At 35.2% G+C, this 20,801-nt stretch overlaps 1 protein-coding gene across 3 annotated transcripts in view; it reads right to left on the minus strand.

Moving 5' to 3' along the window:
* CFAP69 (cilia and flagella associated protein 69) overlaps positions 1 to 20,801 on the minus strand; it is a 66,741-nt gene that overhangs the window by 16,251 nt on the left and 29,689 nt on the right. For all 3 annotated transcript variants that reach the window (XM_025379533.1, XM_025379534.1, XM_025379532.1), the window contains exons 10-15: positions 18,313 to 18,361; positions 18,100 to 18,221; positions 15,581 to 15,797; positions 12,455 to 12,619; positions 8,836 to 8,954; positions 6,877 to 6,995 (exon numbers count right to left, since the gene is read on the minus strand). In XM_025379533.1, coding sequence (XP_025235318.1) covers positions 6,877 to 6,995; positions 8,836 to 8,954; positions 12,455 to 12,619; positions 15,581 to 15,797; positions 18,100 to 18,221; positions 18,313 to 18,361 — 791 coding nt within the window. The remainder of the gene's footprint in view (positions 1 to 6,876; positions 6,996 to 8,835; positions 8,955 to 12,454; positions 12,620 to 15,580; positions 15,798 to 18,099; positions 18,222 to 18,312; positions 18,362 to 20,801) is intronic.

Here is a 20,801-nt window from a genome sequence, read left to right on the forward strand (position 1 = left end):
ATGGCAGCCCTGGTTGGCTGACCTTGGGTAAGTGGTGGGGTACTCAGCTAAAGGATGGCATTGGGTTAGAGGTCAACTTAGGGGAGTTAGAGTCTCTCCTTAAGTCCAAGTGGGTAAAAGCCCCTCTTTTAAAAAGCAAGGAAACTTGACTGACCCTGGTTTGAAGGCCAATATAGGAGGGTTAGAATACCTTATAAGAGTTAGGGGGTTAGAGGCCCCTCTCAGTAAAGTCCCTTTGGGCTAAAATGGGTTTGGCACTATGTGATGTTAACTGCTATTCTCTTTGGAACAATCTGCCTTGCACTTTTTGCTTATGGTTACAGGTGAGAGGATTAGGCACGTACAGGATTGTGGGACATAGGGAGCTTTTTCCTCTCTAAAAGGGGAAACTTGAAAGCAAATGGGAATGCTGGAAAGGATCCCTTCTCGACTTAAAAGCGACTGGCTGCACTTTTGATTCAGTGTTGGCACCAATGGGCAGGTCTTTCTCTGGTCTCCCTGAGCACCTTACCTTTCTCACACTGCCACAAGCAATGCTCCCTTCCCTTCATCCCTTCCCTTCCCCTCTGTGCAAACCAGTTGAATGAATGGTAAAATCACTGTCTCCTCTGTAAAGTTTTGACTAACGGAAGAAATGATTTGCAAGCCTAATCTTAAGCTGTAGTCAATCTGGTGTACTTTGTCTTTCTGTATTGTTCTGTCATAAAGAGGGGTACCTTAGGAGAGATCATAGGGCACCTGTAAGCCTGCTTTCAAAATGGCCCAGCAAACTGGTCAGTTACAAATTTTGCTGCAGGTCCCCCAAAATCTAAAACTGGACACGATTTCCCTTTTGCCTTGTATGTCTTTGGGAGATTGACCTTGTTTAACCGTGTGGCCATGCTTTCTGTTTCCACAATGGGGGCCCAGGTTCAGGGTTCAATTCCTGGCTTAGGGAAGGAGTCCTTTATCTTCTGCGTGTCTCTGTATTTAAATGTATTATGTGTGTGATGTTTATATATGAAAGAGCTCTAATTAGTTTATTAATAATAAGAGCTTAAATCAAACATTTTTTTGGTTAAAAAAATCAAAAGTAAAAAGTAGAATGCCTTTTAGTTCATGTGACTTTAGTAATCTTTGGGAAATCAAAACAGTTTTAATAAAGATTATTGGTAAAACAAAAATATCTTCAAAAATGTAAACATTTGGTGTAAATTATGCAGGTCAGGTATCAGGTTTTCCAAATGCTTTAAGGTCATAACTGGCTTCTTTGACTTTTGAAAATTGTTCAATTTATTTAGGAGCATTAGATTGTAGCTAGGGCCTGGGGACATGTGAAATTAGCCATGCCCCTAGCTATGCAAAGAAGGTTATAAAGAAAACAGATTTTATATAAAAAACAATCTTGTAGAGTAGATTCTTGTCCTAAGGTAAAACAACTGGTTGTTTAAAAAGAGGGATGTTTAGGACAAGTTAGAAAGTCTAAGCATGTCATAGTCTATGTAAGTTGTGAAAGAATTAGTGAAAGGGAATTTGTGCAAGAAATGTTGTACAATTTGAAGGTCGTTAGGCCCCCTTAACGCTTCATAAAATGCCACTATGACTCTTACTGTAACTTGCCTGCTTTATGGCTAGGTAAGGCCTGGGACACATGGAATAAGATGCTAGAAAGAGTCAGACCTTATCTGTACTTCTGTCTGGGTCCTAGGCTCCATGCCTAGTATATAATTAGAATGCTGAACTTACGAGCTTTTTGCCAAAAGCAAAAGTCGCAAAGAGTTAACAGTGTAACATGTATTTGAGACTACTAAAGAAACAATTTTATATGTAAGGTGTATAAAGAAAGTGAAATGTGTTTTTGTCAAAAGATTATAAGAAGTCATGGGAATGTGGTTTTTTTTTTTTTTTTTTTTTTTTTTTTTGCCTAGATTAAAGGGTTAAAGGATGTTTTACAATTAGATAAGATAAAGCTGAAGGTTTAAGCAAGTTGGGGCAGGTTTGTGAAAAATTGTAAAAGAAATTCTGTGTGTGGCCATTGGCTAAAATTAAAGGGCTATTATTCAAACATTAAAATTGGGTAGATATGTCTATAAGGTTTTATTAAGAATTGAGTTTAAAATAGTACACTAATGTAAAGGTAAAATTTGGCTTATTTGGTATAAACATCATATAGGAAGCATTGTCAAATGTGAAACAGTATTTAGCTTTCTTTGGGCTATATTTGCATAAATGTGTTACTGGTATGTGTTCCAAAACGATGGGAAACTCCTACAATTCTGATATGACTTAGTATAGGTCATTAATAGTTATAATTGCTACATAAAATCATTGTATGCCACCGAGGTGACTAATCTGCTTTGTCAATTGTGTTTTTGACTGTGTGATGTCTTGTCATCCATAAACAATTGTTTTGTTTTGATCCTCTTCAAAAGGTCATTTATAGTCAGCTATAGAACTGTAACAGGCATTCTTAAATGCAGGTTTCTGATAATTTGGAGATTGTGACTTCTGAATAGAGGAAAAAACCTTTCAGAACTCTCATAGAGAGCTGAAATGTTCATGAATATCAAACAGAAATTAATTGTGTAGACTAAACTAAACTAATCGTTTTAATTTGTTGCTTAAAACACTGCTGATCCTTTTTTTCCCCCCAGAGTCAAGACAATTCATCTTTGGAGCTATTTACAGCTTTTAACAGTTAGGTAAAGTATGCTCCTGTGAACAGAATTTGGAGTATATTTGTTTTTCTCTACCCAATTTCACCAGAATTTGACAACTATTCCTGAGTATTCTTAATTTATGGCACTATAGATATTTGCAACAAGAAATGCAATAAGAATCTATTTTCTTTTGCAACAGGACACAATTGGAGACACTGGTTATTTTACTAAGGCTTTGACCGGAATGGTGTGCTTTGAGGAATCAGACTTGATGTGTAAAGCCAATAAAAGTCCTTTGGGAAAACTGGATACTTTATCTACACAGTCTCTGTATAGGGCTCCTGACCTGTGGTAAATAAAGAATGTCACTTTCTGACAGGCACAGGAGCCCCAAGTTATCTTGGGACCTCATGAGAAGAGGAAATTACCCAACTCTTAGGTATGTGAGGGTACAAACCATGGCTGGGCTTGGCTTTAAAAAAGTCTTATCTGAGATTCCTTATGGAACAGAGGTCCATCAAAGCCAATTCAAATAGCCCATATGGCAAATAATTATTCTTGCTGCACCTTATACAAATAATCAGGCCAAGTATAATAAAGCAAATTGGTCTTGCCATCATTTGTCTTTAGGATAAACGGGAAACTGGAGAGAGAAATATGTTTCAAGAACTATGGTGCACCTGTTGTAAGATTCTAGTCTCATCAGCTGTTTTCAAGTTTGTTTCCACAATTTAGACTAACGTTGCTCATTCCTGGGAACCCACCAGTGATCTCTGACTGCTGCTCAGAAGAAACAAGAGGGCTAGATAATGTGAAAACCTGAATCAATATTCTATTCAATTTTGTCAATATTAATCAACAACTAATATTCAATTATTAATCTTTCAGATATCAGTTTTGTCAGAACTCAGGAGTTATGAATGATCCTCGACATACCAATGCTTTCTGACTGAGCTCCCTGTACCCTGAACACAAGAGACCGTAATAGATAGGCAGGAATATTATCACTCCTCTTCAGCCTGAAGGTGTTACAGAAGATGGATCTTCAACCCTCTGCAACCCTTAGGATTAAGGCTTCTCTTATGAAAGAGATGGGGAAAATGTTAGATGCATTTGAACCAGAGCAACTCCAACTTGAATAGGGGCTGGGTAAAATGAAGCTGAAACCTGCTATGCTGCATTCCCAGATGGTTAAGGCATTCTAAGTCACAGGATGAGATAGGAGGTCACAAAAAATACTGGTCATGAAGACCTTGGGGATAAAACAGGTTGCAGTGAATAAGCCAGGTAAAACTCACCAAAACCAAGATGGTGATGCAAGTGACCTCTGCTTGTTCTCACTGCTACATTCCCACCAGTGCAATGGCAGTTTACAAATGCCACAGCAACATCCGGAAGTTACCTTATATGGTCTATAAAGGGGAGGCATGAATAATCCACCCTGTGTTTGGCATGTCATCAAGAAATAACCATTCAAATGGGAAACCAGCAGCCCTCAGCACTGCTCTGATTATGGAGTAACCATTCTTTTATTGCTTTACTTTCCTAATTAACTTGCTTTCCCTTTATCCTTCGGACTCACCCTGAATTCTTTCCTGTGTGTGATCCAAGAACCCTCTCTTCGGTCTGGATCAGGACCCCTTTCCTGTAACAATTTGCTAAAGTGCCTACTTTGGTTTGTGCAGCTCACATGGAATCAGGGGTTAAAGCTGCTGCTGGGGCTACTTACACTTTTTTTCCTGATAGGGAATGTGGACTGAACAAGCTATCACTGGTGGTAGCAACAGATACTATTCTTAGTTCCTCCCAGAAATTGCAAGCCTGCTGTGGTCACTTTCCTGTGTCCCCTTTCTAAACATAGCTTCCTCTTGAAAAAAAAGAAAAGACATTGTTTCTACTGCCTGTTTTATCATGGTGTGTAGACAGTAGGAGTGGGGTAGAGGCTGGTATATAAAATGCCATCAGCTTTGCTCCTCCCATTCAGGTGGTCCCAGGTTTTACCCCTGGGGTGGCCAGAGATTTGGGCAAACATTATTCTGGATGTGTCTGTGAAACTGTTTCTGTATGTAATTAACATTTTAATCAGTAAACTGAATAAGATAGCCTGCCCTTACTAATGTGGGTGGGCCTTATGCAAGCAACTGAAGATATAAACAGAATGTAAAGGCTGAGTAAGAAGGAACTCCTCTGCCTGACTGCTGAGCTGGGACTCAGGCTTTCAGACGCATACGGATATATTTGCTCTTCTTGTGCTTCAAGCATCCAGCTTTCAGATTGGCACTTAGACCACCGGGTTTTCTGGTCTTTGGGCCTTCAGTCTCAGACTGGAACTACACCATCGGTACTCCTGGGTATTCCACTTGCCAACGGTAGTTCTTGGGACTTTTCAGTCTTCATAATTGTGTGAGCCAATTCCTTATAATAAATCTCAATCTCTCTCTATGTTTTTTCCTACTGGTTCTGTCTCTCTAGGGAAACTTGACCAATATAATATCCAAATGCAAGGGGTCAGCAAAAGCTAAGACAATTTTAATGGAGAAGGAAAAAGTAGAAAGACTTACTCTACCAGATGTCTAGACTTATTAAAAAGACCTAATTATTAAAATAGCACATTACAAAAGGATAGACAAAAGACAGTAGAACAGTACAGAAAGCCTAGAAATAGATCCAGATATATATGGACATTTGATTTGTACAAAGAAGGTACTGCAAAGCAGTGGGTAAAGGATGGTTTATCCAAAAACAGCATTGAATTACATCCACACAAAAAAAGGAAAACTTGTACCTCACCTTACACCATACATACCAATGAATTCCAGGTAGATTGTAGGTCTAAATGTAAAGGGCAAAAACAATAAAGCTTCTAGAAGAAATATAGGCAGTGATCTCCATGACTATGGGGTAAGGAAAGACTGTTTAAACAGGGCACTATAAGTACTGACGATAAAAAAAGACTGGCAAATTAGACCATACTGAAATTAAGACTATTGGTTCAACAAAAAGAGAGTGAAGAGAGTGAAAAATGTAAGCCTCAGAGTGGCAGAATATATTTGACAAACATATAACAGAAAAAGGCTCATGTCCAGGACATATAAAGAACTCTGTAAAAAACAATAGGTAATTCAGTAGAAAAGTGAGCAAGAGACTTGAGTAGGGATTTCACAAAAAAGAGGCTATTCAAATGGCAAATGAACTCACTAGCAATCAGAAATGTGAAAATTAAAACTACAAAGAGACACTGGCACAAGTCCACAAGAATGGCTGCAATGAAAGATATAATGCAATGTGTTGGTAAGGGTGTGGAGCAAGGAGAAACTTCCACGCTACTGGGAAAGGTGTAATTGATGTAAGTACTTTGGAAAATTTTTTGGTATTATCTCCTAAAGTTGAACAGACATAAAAATGCCCAGATCTAGCCATTTTTACATCTAGGTGTATAGTGGACAGAAATATCTATGCATGTTTAATAAAATATATGCACAGAAATAATTTTTTCATAAGCCTAGACTAATTTGTGTTTGAATCTTAGTTTTTAACAAAATATTTAACAAGTAAAAACAATGCAATGTTTTTAAAAACAGAAGAAACTTACAGAATAAAAAGTATAAAGAAACAAAATATTTTTTGTATGGCTATACAATGTATTTGTATTTTAAGCTAAATGCTATTACGAAAGAGCCAAAAACTTAAAGAAAATTAAAACATCTATAAAGTAAAAATAATTACAGTAAGCTAAGGTTAATTTATTGAGAAAAGAAAAATATTTTAAAAATAAGTTTAGTGTAATCTAAGTGTAGAGTGTTGATAAAGTCTATAGCAATGTATAATAAGGTCCTAGGCCTTCACATTCATTCACTATTCACTCGCTGACTCACTCATAGCAACTGGTACTGCAAGCTCCATTTATAAGTGTCCTATACAAGTATATGAATTTTTAAAAATCTTTTAGTCTATAGTCTTACTGTACCTTTACAGTTGCCTACAATCCTCAGTACAGTAACATGACATACAGTTTGTAGCCTTTAGGTTATACCATCTAGCCTAAGTATGTAGTAGGCTATACCATCTAGCCTAAGTGTGTAGTAGGCTATACCATCTATGTTTGTGTAACTACACCCTATAATGTTTGCATAAGATGAAATTGCCTAAGGAAACATTTCTCAGAATGTATCCTCACTGTTGTAAAGTGATGCATGACTGCTGTGAGTCTACTTAATTTGAGTACAGTAATACTCACCAAATGCTGTCCAATGTACTAAAAAGAAGTAGATTATAGCCTAAGCCACTCTGTAACTTCCTGGGGTCTGTTTTCATCACATGAAGAACTATATCTACTCCTTCGGTTCCGAAAATTTCCTGTTTAAGATAATTTGTTTTAAATTATTTCTTAAATAAATAATTCCTCCCTTTCCTACTTTATCTGTCCCCTAAAATTGCTTTTTTACCAGAGAAATACAGCAACATTGTTAGAAAAATACTATTTTTACTACAATTTAAAAAACTGTACTTACTTATTTTCAGGAATTTAAAATAAATTATTATAAAACTAATCATTTTAAGAGGGGGCATCAATCAACATGCCAGCTTAATAATATCCCTTGATACTTTTTGTTTTATTCCCTTTCTCCTAAAAAAAGTCATAAAACTTGCACTTTGATTTTCTTCAGCATTATAATGACTGCAGTCTAGCATTATGTCAGATTAATTCTTAGATAGTAAGAATTATCATGCAAGATTTTCTAATGACCCCAAGAGAGAAATAGGATATAAATGTAGTTAAAACCTTTAATAATTTATGCGAAGTTTTAACCACCTAATATTTTTCTCTTACTAATTACCTTTCTCATTGCCTTGATGTTCAGTTCTGGTTCCCAGTAAGCAAGATTATGATTATTTTTCCAGAGGAGCCCAGGCACAGGGTGGTAGAATACGATGAGAAGTTGCCTCAAAGCTTGGAGCTAAACATTCACTTAAAATCTATCTACTGAAACCATCGGTTTTTTTTTTGTTTTTATATTTACAATTCCATCCCTTGCTATTTAATATTTAAATTATCAATCTCTGAGCCTCAGAGTTCACTATGGAGCTACAAAAGATAAAAGGGGATTAAGATCTTGTTCTAACTTTTGGCTTTAGGCTTGAACCCAATTCAAACCCCAAACAACATTTAAAATGGTATAGCCCACTTTGGAAAACTCTTTGGCAGCTTCTTATAAAGATACACCTACTTTATGATACATCAGTTCCAATTGTAGATACTTACCCAAGATAAATGAAAGCATTATACCCAGTAGTACAAGACTAGCACAAGAATATTCACTCAGGCTTTATTCATTATAGCTGTAAATAAAAACAACCCAAGTGCCTACCTATCAATAGGGGAACAGATAAACAAATTTTGGTATATTCACACAACGGAATACAATTTAGCAATAAAAAGAAATGAATTATTGATACATGCAATGACATGAATTTCTTTTTGTCCCTCTCTTTCTCTCTTTCTTTCTTTTTTTTTGCTTTAGAGTCTCGCTCTGTCACCCAGGCTGGAGTGCAGTGGTGAGAGCTGGGCTCACTGTAACCTCCTAGGTTCAAGCAATTCTCGTGCCTCAGCCTCCTGAGTAACTGGGATTACAGGCACGCACCACAATGCCTGGCTAATTTTTGTATTTTTAGTAGATATGAGGTTTCGCCATGTTGGCTAGGCTGGTCTTGAATTCCTGACCTCAGGCAATCCACCTGCCTCAGCCTCCCAAAGTGCTGAGATTACAGGCCTGAGCCACCATGCCTGGTCAACATGGATATATTTCTAAAATATGATGCTGGATGACAGAATCCAGAATAAAAGAGTAAATATGGTGCGATTCCATTCATATAAACTTAAAGAATAGGCAAAACCAACCTTTAGGAATAGAAAACAGAATAGTAGTTTGTCTGGAAGTGAGCAGGGGCATGGCTTCTAATGGGATGAGGAAATTTTATAGACATAGAAATATTCTCTGTTTTAATTGGGGGTATTAGTTAAATGGGTGTATACTGTTGTATATTTTTTACCTTTTACTTTATATAATTATGCTCTAATTATTAACAAAAATATTAAATTTTCACAAAATTAAATGCAATTATAGAAACTTCCAAAAATAGTTTATAGTGTTAGGTGACTGGGAGACCTGAACAAAACTTTCACAGGCATACATACCTTCCTTTGAATGTGATTCTCACAAAGACCAGATAGGATAAGTAAAATATCAGACTGGATTTCCAAAACAATGGCTTCTTCCTTTTCATTAGGCTTGCTTATTATATTTTTAAAGATTCCTGGTATGAAAATGTTCAAAGTATATATAGTTATTGGATACTACTTTTATTTTGATCAATTACTTTTAGGAAATCTCTTCTAAATCTTAATCTAAGAATTAATCTGACATAATGCTAGACTGCAGTCATTATATTGTTGAAGAAAATCAAAGTGCAAGTTTTATGACTTTTTTTAGGAGAAAGGGAATAAAACAAAAAGTATCAAGGGATATTATTAAGCTGGCATGTTGATTGATGCCCCCTCTTAAAATGATTAGTTTTATAATAATTTATTTTAAATTCCTGAAAATAAGTAAGTACAGTTTTTTAAATTGTAGTAAAAATAGTATTTTTCTAACAATGTTGCTGTATTTCTCTGGTAAAAAAGCAATTTTAGGGGACAGATAAAGTAGGAAAGGGAGGAATTATTTATTTAAGAAATAATTTAAAACAAATTATCTTAAACAGGAAATTTTCGGAACCGAAGGAGTAGATATAGTTCTTCATGTGATGAAAACAGACCCCAGGAAGTTACAGAGTGGCTTAGTGTTGGGATTACGGGTGTGCACCACCATGCCCAGCCTAGAAAAACTATTTTCGAAGAGGATATTTTCATTGCATAGTAACCTAGAGACTGTGAAAAGAAGATGATAAATGAATTCCTGGAGCTTTCAATGCAATCAGTAGCCCTACCTACATATACAGAATTTCTCAGTATAATCCATAGCCTCACATATATAGAAATTCTAGTACAGAATTAATAGTATGTCATTAAAGGATGCCCCAATAACCGGACACTTTGCTCAGCAAACTGTGTTTAAAAATATACAGCGTTTCATGAGGTAGGAAATGAGGGCCTTTGCAAATATATGACCAAATTTCCTGACTGTGGTTTGCCTCATCTCTTCTTCTCCTCATGGTTAACAGGGTCAATTCTAGGCAAAGGCGGCAGATCTCTTTAGGTGCATTTTCTACTCCTGTTATTGCTTTCTGCATCTTTCCTTGATGTCTAACTGAAGGTGTTTTAAACAACTTTAGGTAACAGTATTCCATGTCCTTTAAAATCCCTCTTTTGCTTGTAATTGAAATTGAAAAGGACTGAAGATGGCCACTAACACCGATGAAATGATATTCATGATACACTTTTGCCCCCAAAAGGATTTTTTAAGCTTTAAATAAGGAAAAAAAGTCACTTTTTCTCTGTTAAAGGGGTAACTGGCATTAGCGGGAAAGTATGGAGCTATGTTCCAAAGCAGAAGGACCACAGAAATCACAGCCTATCTCCATAACTGGCCTTAGCGACTATTCTAGGTCCCATTAGATGAATTACAGGTGGGGGATCAGACCCTAAGAGAGGCTAGTTGAGCCTGCTGGAGACCCAGTGCTGGGGTATGCCACGGATAGAGGGGCTTATATCGCTTTATCAGGAACATCTTCTGGGAATCCAATTTGACTGGCCATATGTCTGCTTCTTCTTTCTAGATCATCTCATTCTTCTTCTGACCTGAGTGCAGGAAGAAACTTTCCCTGCTGCCTGTAACACATAGTATAATGCTCATATTTATGTACCTTTCAACTCCTTGCCTTTATTCTCTCCTTGTTATAGATCATTCTATTTCTCCCAGATTCTTCTTCCTAAAACACAACATTGTACATATATCCTCACTAATCAAAACCCTTTGAGGCTCTCCATGCCTTAAGAGGATGAAGTTCGAACTACTGTCAATCACTCAAAACTCATTCCGTCTTGGCCTCTGACTATACAGTTAACCTGTCTTGTGTTACCTTCATAACATTTTGGCTCCTCTTAAACTAGCTCTGAACACATCACCATGCATATTTCAGGACCATGTCTCTCTGTTCATGGTATTTCCTTGCTTGAGGGCCATCTCTTCTTTTCCACCTCTAAACTACCCTGATCTCACAGAATCCTAAGACTTCCCAGCCTTGAAAACTACTCAAGACTCTTAGTTTCTGTAACATTTACTCTGTACTACTCATTAAGTGTCTAATTGATGACGTGTAGGACAACACATGCTATCTTTCTATGATATACCTAGTTTCTGTTTTCTCATTAAGGAAAAGGTCCTCAGTGTCCTGCTCTATACATGTTTGTAACCCCAGTGTCTATACAGGAAATAAAACATTTATATTTTATTTCAATAGTTTTTGGGGGAACAGGTGGTTTGTGGTTACATGGATAAGTTCTTTATTGGTGGTTTCTGAGACATTGGTGCACCTATCACTGCAGTGTACACTGTACCCAGGAAGGATATAAACATTTACATTTAAAATCTAGTTACTACTTATTGAGCACGTTACTACTACAAAGCCACGTTAGACTCAATAAGACAAGGTCTCTGCCTCTAAGAACTTAACATAAAGATCAGCTTCTTTCCAGTTAAAGGGAAAAGATTTTAAGAAGGAAAAAACCATTGCTATTTGTTTTCCCTTTTCCCTACCCCATTCTCTAGTGCAGGTAGGATTAAGAATTCTTCCTAGACATATGAAAGATTACATGTCCTGGATTTCCTCTGGTTAGACTGAGTTTTGTACAACAGAATGTGCACAGGAATGATAAAATGTACTTTCAGGTTTGTTCATCACAAACAAACTGGGCAAAAAGGTAAATGTTTCACCTTTTTAATATACTTCGATTTCCTGTTATTTCCTATATTATTATTATTGGAGAGCACCACTCCACTAATGATGGAAGAGTAATCATCTTAATTTAACAAGTAGAAGAGTTTTTGAGTAGACATTTATAATTAATGGACATCTAGCAGATTATATAATTGACTAGTGAAGCAAAGCCTGAATATGAATGAAATAGCTCTTTTCAAAGTCAAGGAAAGGTATGATCCAGAGAACTATTTATTTTTTAAACAACAAAAGACAAAGCAGCTTTTGTTTAGGGGTTCTGAATTTTACACTGAGTTTATGTGTACTTATTTTAGGGGAAACTCATTAAGCGTTTAATTGATGACATATAGGGTAACACATGCTATCTTTCTATGATATACATAGTTTCTATTTTCTCATCTAGCATAGCCAAGTGTTAAGTTGAAAGTCAAGGATATTCTGATATTTCATATCAGAAAAGAAACTCCTCTGTACATTTCTGTAAATACCAATGTACCAATGTTCTGTTATGACACATGCATTGGAACATGCCATGTTATCCTGTTTTAAAATAGTTCCAAAAGACTTGGCCAAAAGTGGTGACCTTTATTACAAAAAGAATAAACCATAACAATAGCCCATTTTAAAACAAGTTAAAGATAATCCTAAATGAAATGATATCTGAGTTGAAGAAATAAATGTTTAAAGGGTTAATGAGTATGATATTTCAATAAGAAGACACACTGATTTATAGCAACAATATGAAACAAAAATCAAGAAAATATTCAGGAGTTTCTCAGTCATAAAGACAAAATAAATTTTGGAAAAATATTTCAAACAAAACTACTACTATTAAAAATATTTCTCTTTCATCAGTAAACCATCACATTATATTTTACCTATCATTTGCTGAATTGTTCCCTTTTCACAAAGATCTGTGTTTACAGTCTCATCTTCGAGGTAGACCATAGCTCTCAGGAGTCTTAAACTGTAACGCATCTGGGCAAACTTGTTGCCTCGGCCACCTGTACCATGAAAACTGTTACCATGACTGAAAAACGGATCTGTGGAGAAAAATTGATAATTTAAAACAAAAACATTTCAAATAAAACAAATATATCAGATATCTTATACATCTATCAAAACTTTAAACAAATGTTAAAATTTTGTTATATTTGCTTTAGTTTTTTTTAGAGAAATAAAATATTATCCCTTTTCCCTCTTATTCTCAGAAGTAGGTGTTTTAGAATTTTATTCAAATGTATCATATTATATGTATCTTTTGCAATTTGCTTTTGTTACTCAACATGTTTATTTTAAAAATTATTCACATTTTTACAAGTAGATCTAGATTATTCATTTTAATTGGTTTCAGCATTCATTTTAATAAATGAATTATAGTTTATCCATTCACTAGTATAAATTGTTACAATAAACATTCTGGTTCATGTCCTCTTATATTCATTGAGAAGAATTTTTCCATGTGACCAGAATAATATAGGATACATCCACACTGAATTTTACTAAAGATACAATGTATAAGATGAGTTAATTTTTTTTTTTAAGAGACAGGGTCTTGCTGTGTTGCCCAGGCTAGAGGGCAACAGTATGATAACAGCTCATTGCAGCCTCAATCTCCTGGGTTCAAGTGATACTCCCACCTCAGCCTCCCAAGAAGCTAGGACTACAGGTGTGTGCCACTATGACCAGCTGACTTTTTTTTTTTTAAGATTTGGGTCTCACCATGTTGCCCAGGCTGGTCTTGAACTTCTGACCTCAAGTGATCCTCCTGCCTTGACCTCTCAAAGTGTCGGGATTCTAGGTGTGAGCTACGGCACCTGGCCTTGATTTTCCCCCATGAAATCTGCTAAATGTGAAATGGTAGTTCATTGTTGTTAATTTGCACTTGCCTGATTGCCTTGGGATTGAGAGTTTTAAAATGGTTTTTGAAAATGTAGGGTTTTCTCTGTGACATGGCAGTTCTTAGTCTTTGTATACTTCCTACTGAGTTGTTTTCTTGTTGATATATAGGAGTTATTTATGAACCTGGATTCTAATCTACTACCAGTCACAGGGGTAGTAAATGTCATCTCTCAATTTGTAAATTAGTATTTCACTTAGATTTTGTCAAACAGACATTTGTACATTTTACAGTCGTTAAATGCATCGATCTTTTCTTATACCTTAAACTCATGAGTACTTTTAAAGAAACCTTTCCTACGCTGATATCTAGCAAAAAGATATTTTCTCATGTTTTCTTCTAAGAGTTTCACTGTATGACTTTTCATATTTACGTCTTTATTACTTTTGCAATTGATTTTTAGAAAAAACAAAGTGAAGAGGTCTAATTTTTATTTTTTCACATGGAGGACCAACTGCCCCAACACCACCCTTCCCTCACTGATTGGCAGTATCATCTCTCATAATGCCAACCTTCCATATATTCCATGCCATTGGTCTATCCATGACCCAGTACCACATAATTTTAATTACTATAGCTTTATGGTAGGTCTTGATAAGTAGCAAGGCAAATCCTCCCTTCTTCATGCTATGCTTTCTTTAAAAGCTTCTTTTAGAAGTAACTTTATATTTCCAGCGAAAAAAAAAAGTTGAAAATACTGTTCTAAGTATTGAATGTTGGTTACAATTGTGGGTTCTATTATAGAACCTCGGTTAAATTTTTGCTCTGCCACTTGTGGCCAGGAATAATTATTTAGCTTCTTAGACTGAGTTCTACCCATCTGATACACAGGGATAATAATAGTACCTATATCTCCTAGGTTTGTTGAGAGGATTAAAATGACTTAATACTTGGAAGGTGTTTAAGGCTCACCAGATAGTAGGTTCTGAAAAACTATTAGCTATCAGTCTTTCTCTTATTAGCCAGCATTTCCCCTTTTGCCTTAAAGTTTTCTACGAACACAAATGATAAAAAGGATAGACTGAAGACTTGCTTCATTTAGTGGTAAGTAATTTTACAAGACTAAATTTAGTAGCTCAGTATATTAGAAACGAGAATAAAAAGGCTATCTTTTTTTTCCTCCTTCATGCATAAATGGGCGATACTCTTGATCTAATGAAAATGCATCATACAAAATTATTTCCAGAGCAAATTTACTACCAGAAAAGAAGCAATATCTTCCTTATAAAACTTTATTAAAAAATGAATGTATTTCTTATTTCCTTTCTAAGAACTGAAACAAAATACAAACAAATTGGGGCTCTACTAATTTGGTAGACCACATTGGAGTCATTACTTCTGGCTAGAGGTCTAGATTTTAAGCTCCATAGAGAAAACGATGTTTATTTATTTAAAGCCTAACTGTATTTTCAGTAGTTAAGACAGTATCTAGTATCCAGTAGGCAGTCATAAATATTTGTTGAATGAATGTATTATAATACTGACAGACTGGGCAATATTGTAATTGATTTCAGGCTCACGCCTGTAATCGCAACACTGTGAGAGGCCGAAGTAGGCAGATGGCTTGAACCCAGGAGTTTGAGACCAGCCTGGGCAACATGGCAAAATCCTGTCTACAGAAAATACAAAAATTAGCTTCGCGTGGTGGCATGCACTTGTAGTCCCAGCTACTGGGAAGGCTGGGGTGGGAGGATCGCTAGAGCCCAGGAGGTTGAGGCTGCAGTGAGCCATCAGCATGCCATTGCACTGTAGCCTGGGTGACAGGGTGAGACCCCGTCTCAACAAACAAACAAAGCAAATAAAACATTCCCAGGATTTATTTTCTTCCCAAATATAATTTTTAGATAGGTCTAATAATACAAAAATTTAAATTATATGTATGATTTCTTTCAGGTGTGCATCAACTATGAGGTTTACTAATGTCTGACTTTAAATCAAATCTGTTTTTCTTAAAACAACATATAAATACATTAAGAAGACAGGTCTATATGTTTTTACTTCTCATAGCTTTAATTGATTTCATTGTTATTTCTATGCATATATTGAGCATTCAGTTGAAATATGAACATTAAAATTTTGACAAGAATCTTGAAGGGCCACTCACCTTCACTCTCACACCATTCTAGAAATGCAAGGACTCGAGCATTTCCCTGGCATGACATGTATTCTTCTATTAATAAAGGAGCCACTGATGACAAAGTGGCAATTGCATGCAGTTGTAATTCTTCATGCTGTGCTGCAGACCAGTCCATTATCTTTTGTTTCTCAGGCTTCTTAACATAGGTAAACAAAGCCAAAATAACTTTGCCATCAATTAATAGCTGTGAGAAAGAACAAAGGATACTTTGTTAGAAACATAGCTAAAAATACTTTAAGGCAATTAAATTAAAAATTTACATTTTGATGTTTTATTAAGGATTATTTCAAAATAATTCCTTTATAAAATAATCCGAATCTATGATAGGCAGCAAAAAAATAATAATAAAAAAACAAAAATTTAATAACGGTTATAATCCTCTTTTCTGAGGTATGTACTCTCTGACAATAACATAAAATATGTGTTAATTTTTTGTTTTTGCTGCTAATATATGTAATTTAGTTCCTGCTTATAATAAAAGCACAGGAGTAGAATATTTTGGGGCAAGTGCTGACATTTCTTTCCTCACTCTCTTTTTAAAAAGGAAATATCTCACAGACTCAGTTGTGTACCATAAAAAACAACTTTGTCTGAGGTAATGACTAAGTGAATATTTAACCACATGCAACAGAACTTACATAAACATTCTGCCAAATAAATGTCAGTTAGGTCACAAGCCATGCTTCATTACATGCCTAGTATTTTAAAATTTTATTGAACCTATCATTTTAATAAAAATGAGATTAAAATGCATAGCTATTATGACAACAGAATTAATACAGCTAATTCTGATGGATGCATATTTATGATTCACAAGAGAATAAAACCCCATATGCTATATTATATTTAATTTTCTTTTAATTTAGCATTGTTCTAGAAATATTTTCACAAAAATAGTTAATTTTTCTAATTCCCTACTACTCCATGTGAAAAGAATGCAAGATTTAGGGTTGAGAAAACAGGAATAACTACTAGTTCTAACATTATTGTTAGAATTAAGTATATGATGTTTCAAAAAAAAAATCCTGTGTATTGCAAATGATAGTGTACATATTCATTATCATTACTAGCAATATTACTGGACCACAAATTATGTGACACATAAAAATTGTTGATTTCACTGCTCACAAAGTGTTTTAAGAAGTTCGTCACCATAATCTGTGCTACTTGGCTGTGTTGTCTATAAAATGTTGTTCAATCAATTAGAATTGATTTATAAACTGTAGTGTAAATTTTATTATCTTTATAGGTCTAATTTTTAAAATTTATATAATACTCTATTGGAATAATAAACCATACTTTATGGAATAATTTTCCAAATGATTTTCCATTTGCATTTTGGAAAATGCATTTAGGTTCTACACAGTATGTATTTTTTTGATCACAAATAACAAAGTTATAATTGTAAAGACAATTTTTCTTTTCCTGAGCATTTGAAAATATATATATTCCTTAAAGTTGCATTACTAAGAAAATGCTCAGCTCAGTTAAATCCTCATAATAATCTCGAGGTAGGTGTTATCCCCATGTTGAAGTTGAGCTACCTGGGATTTAGAGAAATCAAACAACCCATTCAATGCCACATAGCTAGAAAGTGGTAGCACTGAGATTCTGTCTGACTACAAAGCCTTTACTGCTAGACTATCCCATCTTTCTATTATTGGTGGTGAAGTTGATAGACTGAATTCCTACTTCTTTTTTATGGTAATCCTTGGAGTTTGGTAGAGTTTTAGACTAGAAGGAAATTTCACTTAATGCAGCAACTAACTAAACTAACAGAATTGTTAAAAATACATTTACTATCACTTTATAGTTTAAAAAACCTTCATCCAAACTTCACAATAGACCTGTGAGCAGGGCCGAAGCATTATAATCTTTCCTTTACAGAAGGAGGAAATGAACCACAGATAGATGAGGTAATTTTGCTAAGGCCACGTAGCTAGTAGGTGATAAGCGAGAAGTGAAATTCAGTTCCAATGTTCTTCAAATTACATCACGCTGTTATGCAGGAAACAAAGTATTAAGATGAATTCATAGAGAGTAAAAGTAATTAAAGACGCTAAACTTGTGTGTTGAAAAAACAGGTTCATAAGAGTTTGAGATTGGCATCACAGAGGTTAATAATTTTCTCCAGCATTAAATCAATCCTTGTTACTATGGTCAGAGACAGATTATTAGGCTGGACAGGCCTATGTGAAGCTTCTTTCATTTTATGCTGTCTAATTCAAGATATCTAACTGTATCATTAAATCTCTTAGGTTCTACTATTTTTCTTTGGTTTATGTAGTTTAAATTTAAGTACTTCACTGTTTACTAACAGAAAAGCAAAGAAAAAATTTTAAAGCTAAAATTCAGGTTAGTAAAATTTTACTACTTTCTATGGTAAATATATGAATTGATAAAAGATTTACAGTCAGGACTTTAAAATAGTTACACTATAAAGTGAGACAATTTTTATTGATTTTCCTGCCTTGATTACTCTTTACCTGTACAGTAGGTAAATCTTTACATAAGATCACAATTACATTGAATAGTAATTTCTTCAACTCAAAATCTTCATAGGAATTAGAAAGCTTAAGTCCTTTTACCAAAAGATTTTGACTTTTAACTGTGAGGGAAAAAAAGTAAAATGAAAGCTTAAATGTTGTACAAGACTCATCAAGATAATTATAAGAAGTTGAAAGTTTTATGTTTTTTACCTTCATTAAAGGTGGCAAACAGTATCAAATCCTTGGTAAAGCCACATTCCTAATATAAATACATAAAATAAGCAGAAAGATGAATGAATAAGATGTAAGTTATGATGCACACGCTCACATTTACTACTTATGTACATTTATCAAATTATCCTACTGTCATTCATTTGAATTCATAAAGCATGAATAGTAATAAAGGGTGAAGCAAAGAATAAAAACATATAGCCAGATAAGCTTATTTAAAATTAAATAAGCCAGATTTATTTAATTTTAAACTTACTTCTGTAGGTTCTAAGAAATATTTTATATTATTCTATGAATAGTCTGTTTAAAACTGTTAAGGATCCAAAGTATATTAGGTCTTCATAGTTACTTCTATAATTCATTATCTATACTTCAAATGACAGAGTAAGGGAGGAAAATCCAGTTACTCTCAACAGTCTTTCCTCTTAAACACCTCCACTTCTACCCCAGTCATTCTTGCTATGTCAAACGTTTGGTCAAGAGATAATAAAGTAGTTCCTACTTAGCATGAAAAGCCCCGAAGAATCACCAGAGTTGCAAACATTTTAGAATGTCAGCATTCCTGACAGAGATATCCTAGTTGGACTTTGCACATTAGGGAGAGTTTACAGGGGCAAACCCTGGGCTTATGAGCTTGTAGTTTTATAGCCCCATTACTTCAGGATCTATATGGTTTCTTTAGATGCTGATGATATTATTTCCTTTGACTCGCATTTGTGAAATTCATCTGAATGTTTGCAAGGACACTAATGAGAAATTACTAACTGAACAGGGGCTTCTAGAGAAACAAAGTTTCACCTATAAGTCGCAGCTTTAACTAGGATACTATGTAGGACTGTTTCCCTATTTGCACAGTATGAATTCCATGACTCTTATATGGGGACTACTTGATGTCCACTGTTAGTGGGCTGAGGTCTTCATAGCCAGTTCTTTGTAGCACAACTAGAATTTACGTGCCTAACTTGTGAATCTTGTTGCCCAGGATCTCTATTAAATAATTTCAATCATTCAATGATTTTTAATTAAAAAATATGTGAAGGCTTAGCTTCTGGTACAGATGAGTAGTAGCTCCGAGAGAAATTCTCCTGCTGGTGACAAATAAAACTATCGTGTGACCAAGAGTAAGCAGACACTGGAGGGATGTCAGAATTTTGTAGAAGGGAATGGTACTAAATGAGTTTCCCATTTAAAAAAAGGCTTTTGGGGCTGGGCGGTGGCTCACACCTGTAATCCCAGCACTTTGGGTGGCCAAGGTGGGCAGATCATGAGGTCAGGAGATGGAGACCATCTGGTTAACACAGTGAAACCCTGTCTCTACTAAAAATACAAAACAATTAGCCCAATGTGGTGGAGGGCGCCTGTAGTCCCAGCTACTCAGGAGGCTGAGGCAGGAGAATGGTGTGAACCCAGGAGGCGGAGCTTGCAGTGAGCTGAGATCGCAGCACTGCACTCCAGCCTGGGTGACAGAGCAAGACTCCGTCTCAGAAAAAAAAAAAAAGGCTTTTGACCTGAGAGCAGGCCATATTCTATACCTCGTGGGAATGCTAAAACTCAGAGTAACCCTGTGGTCTTAGTGGCCTGAAGAACCAGAAGACAGAGGCAACCACCGACACTAGAAAGTGAAGGGAGAAATCCCATAAAGGAGAGAGCCAGAGAGAGAGAATGCTAAATTCTGTGTACAAACTCTTCCCAAATATCTGGCTGATGTCTGAACCACACAAGTGCAGAGAATACTCAAGCATCCCAGGCAAGAACTGAATTGAGATTTGGAATGTCATACCTCAAAGGGATAAGTACAGCCAAGTTAAATGTATAGTTATTAAAAACTCATCAGAGGAGTATACCAGAATCTACAGTAAAGATGCTCATAATGAATAGAAAGACAAGAACTCTTAGGAAAGACACTGTAAAAAGGAATCAAAATAAATTCTAAAACTGAAAAATATATCTGAAGTAAAAAGGCGATGGATGAGATTAACAGCAGAATGGAGATGACAGAAATAAAAAAGTCGATGAATTTAAATATATAGACTAACACAAATTATCCAACCTGAAGAATAGAGAAAGAAATGATTGAAAAAAGTGAGCAGTGCCTCACAAACCTGTGGGACAATATCAAAAAGTCAAACATAAAAGTAATCAGAGTCCCTGAAGAAGTAGGGAGAATGGGACTGAAAAAATATTTGAAGAAATAATGGCCAACAGTTCTCCAAATCTTATTAAAGACTTAAATTTATATCTCCAAGAAGCTCTATGAAACCTAAGCAGAACAAATACAAAGGAGATCTCACCTTAGCACATCATTTTGAAACTATTAAAAACCAAAGATAGAGTGAAAATCTTGAAAACAGTGAGAGAAAAAAGATGATACATTATACATAGGGGAATAATGATTTGAAATTATGAATACTTCTCATCAGAGTCCAGGGTACTCACCATTACACCATGGAACCTCACACTGAATATTT

This window comes from Theropithecus gelada, chromosome 3 (genome assembly GCF_003255815.1).
Source record: "Theropithecus gelada isolate Dixy chromosome 3, Tgel_1.0, whole genome shotgun sequence".
NCBI classification, from domain to species: Eukaryota; Metazoa; Chordata; class Mammalia; order Primates; family Cercopithecidae; genus Theropithecus; species Theropithecus gelada.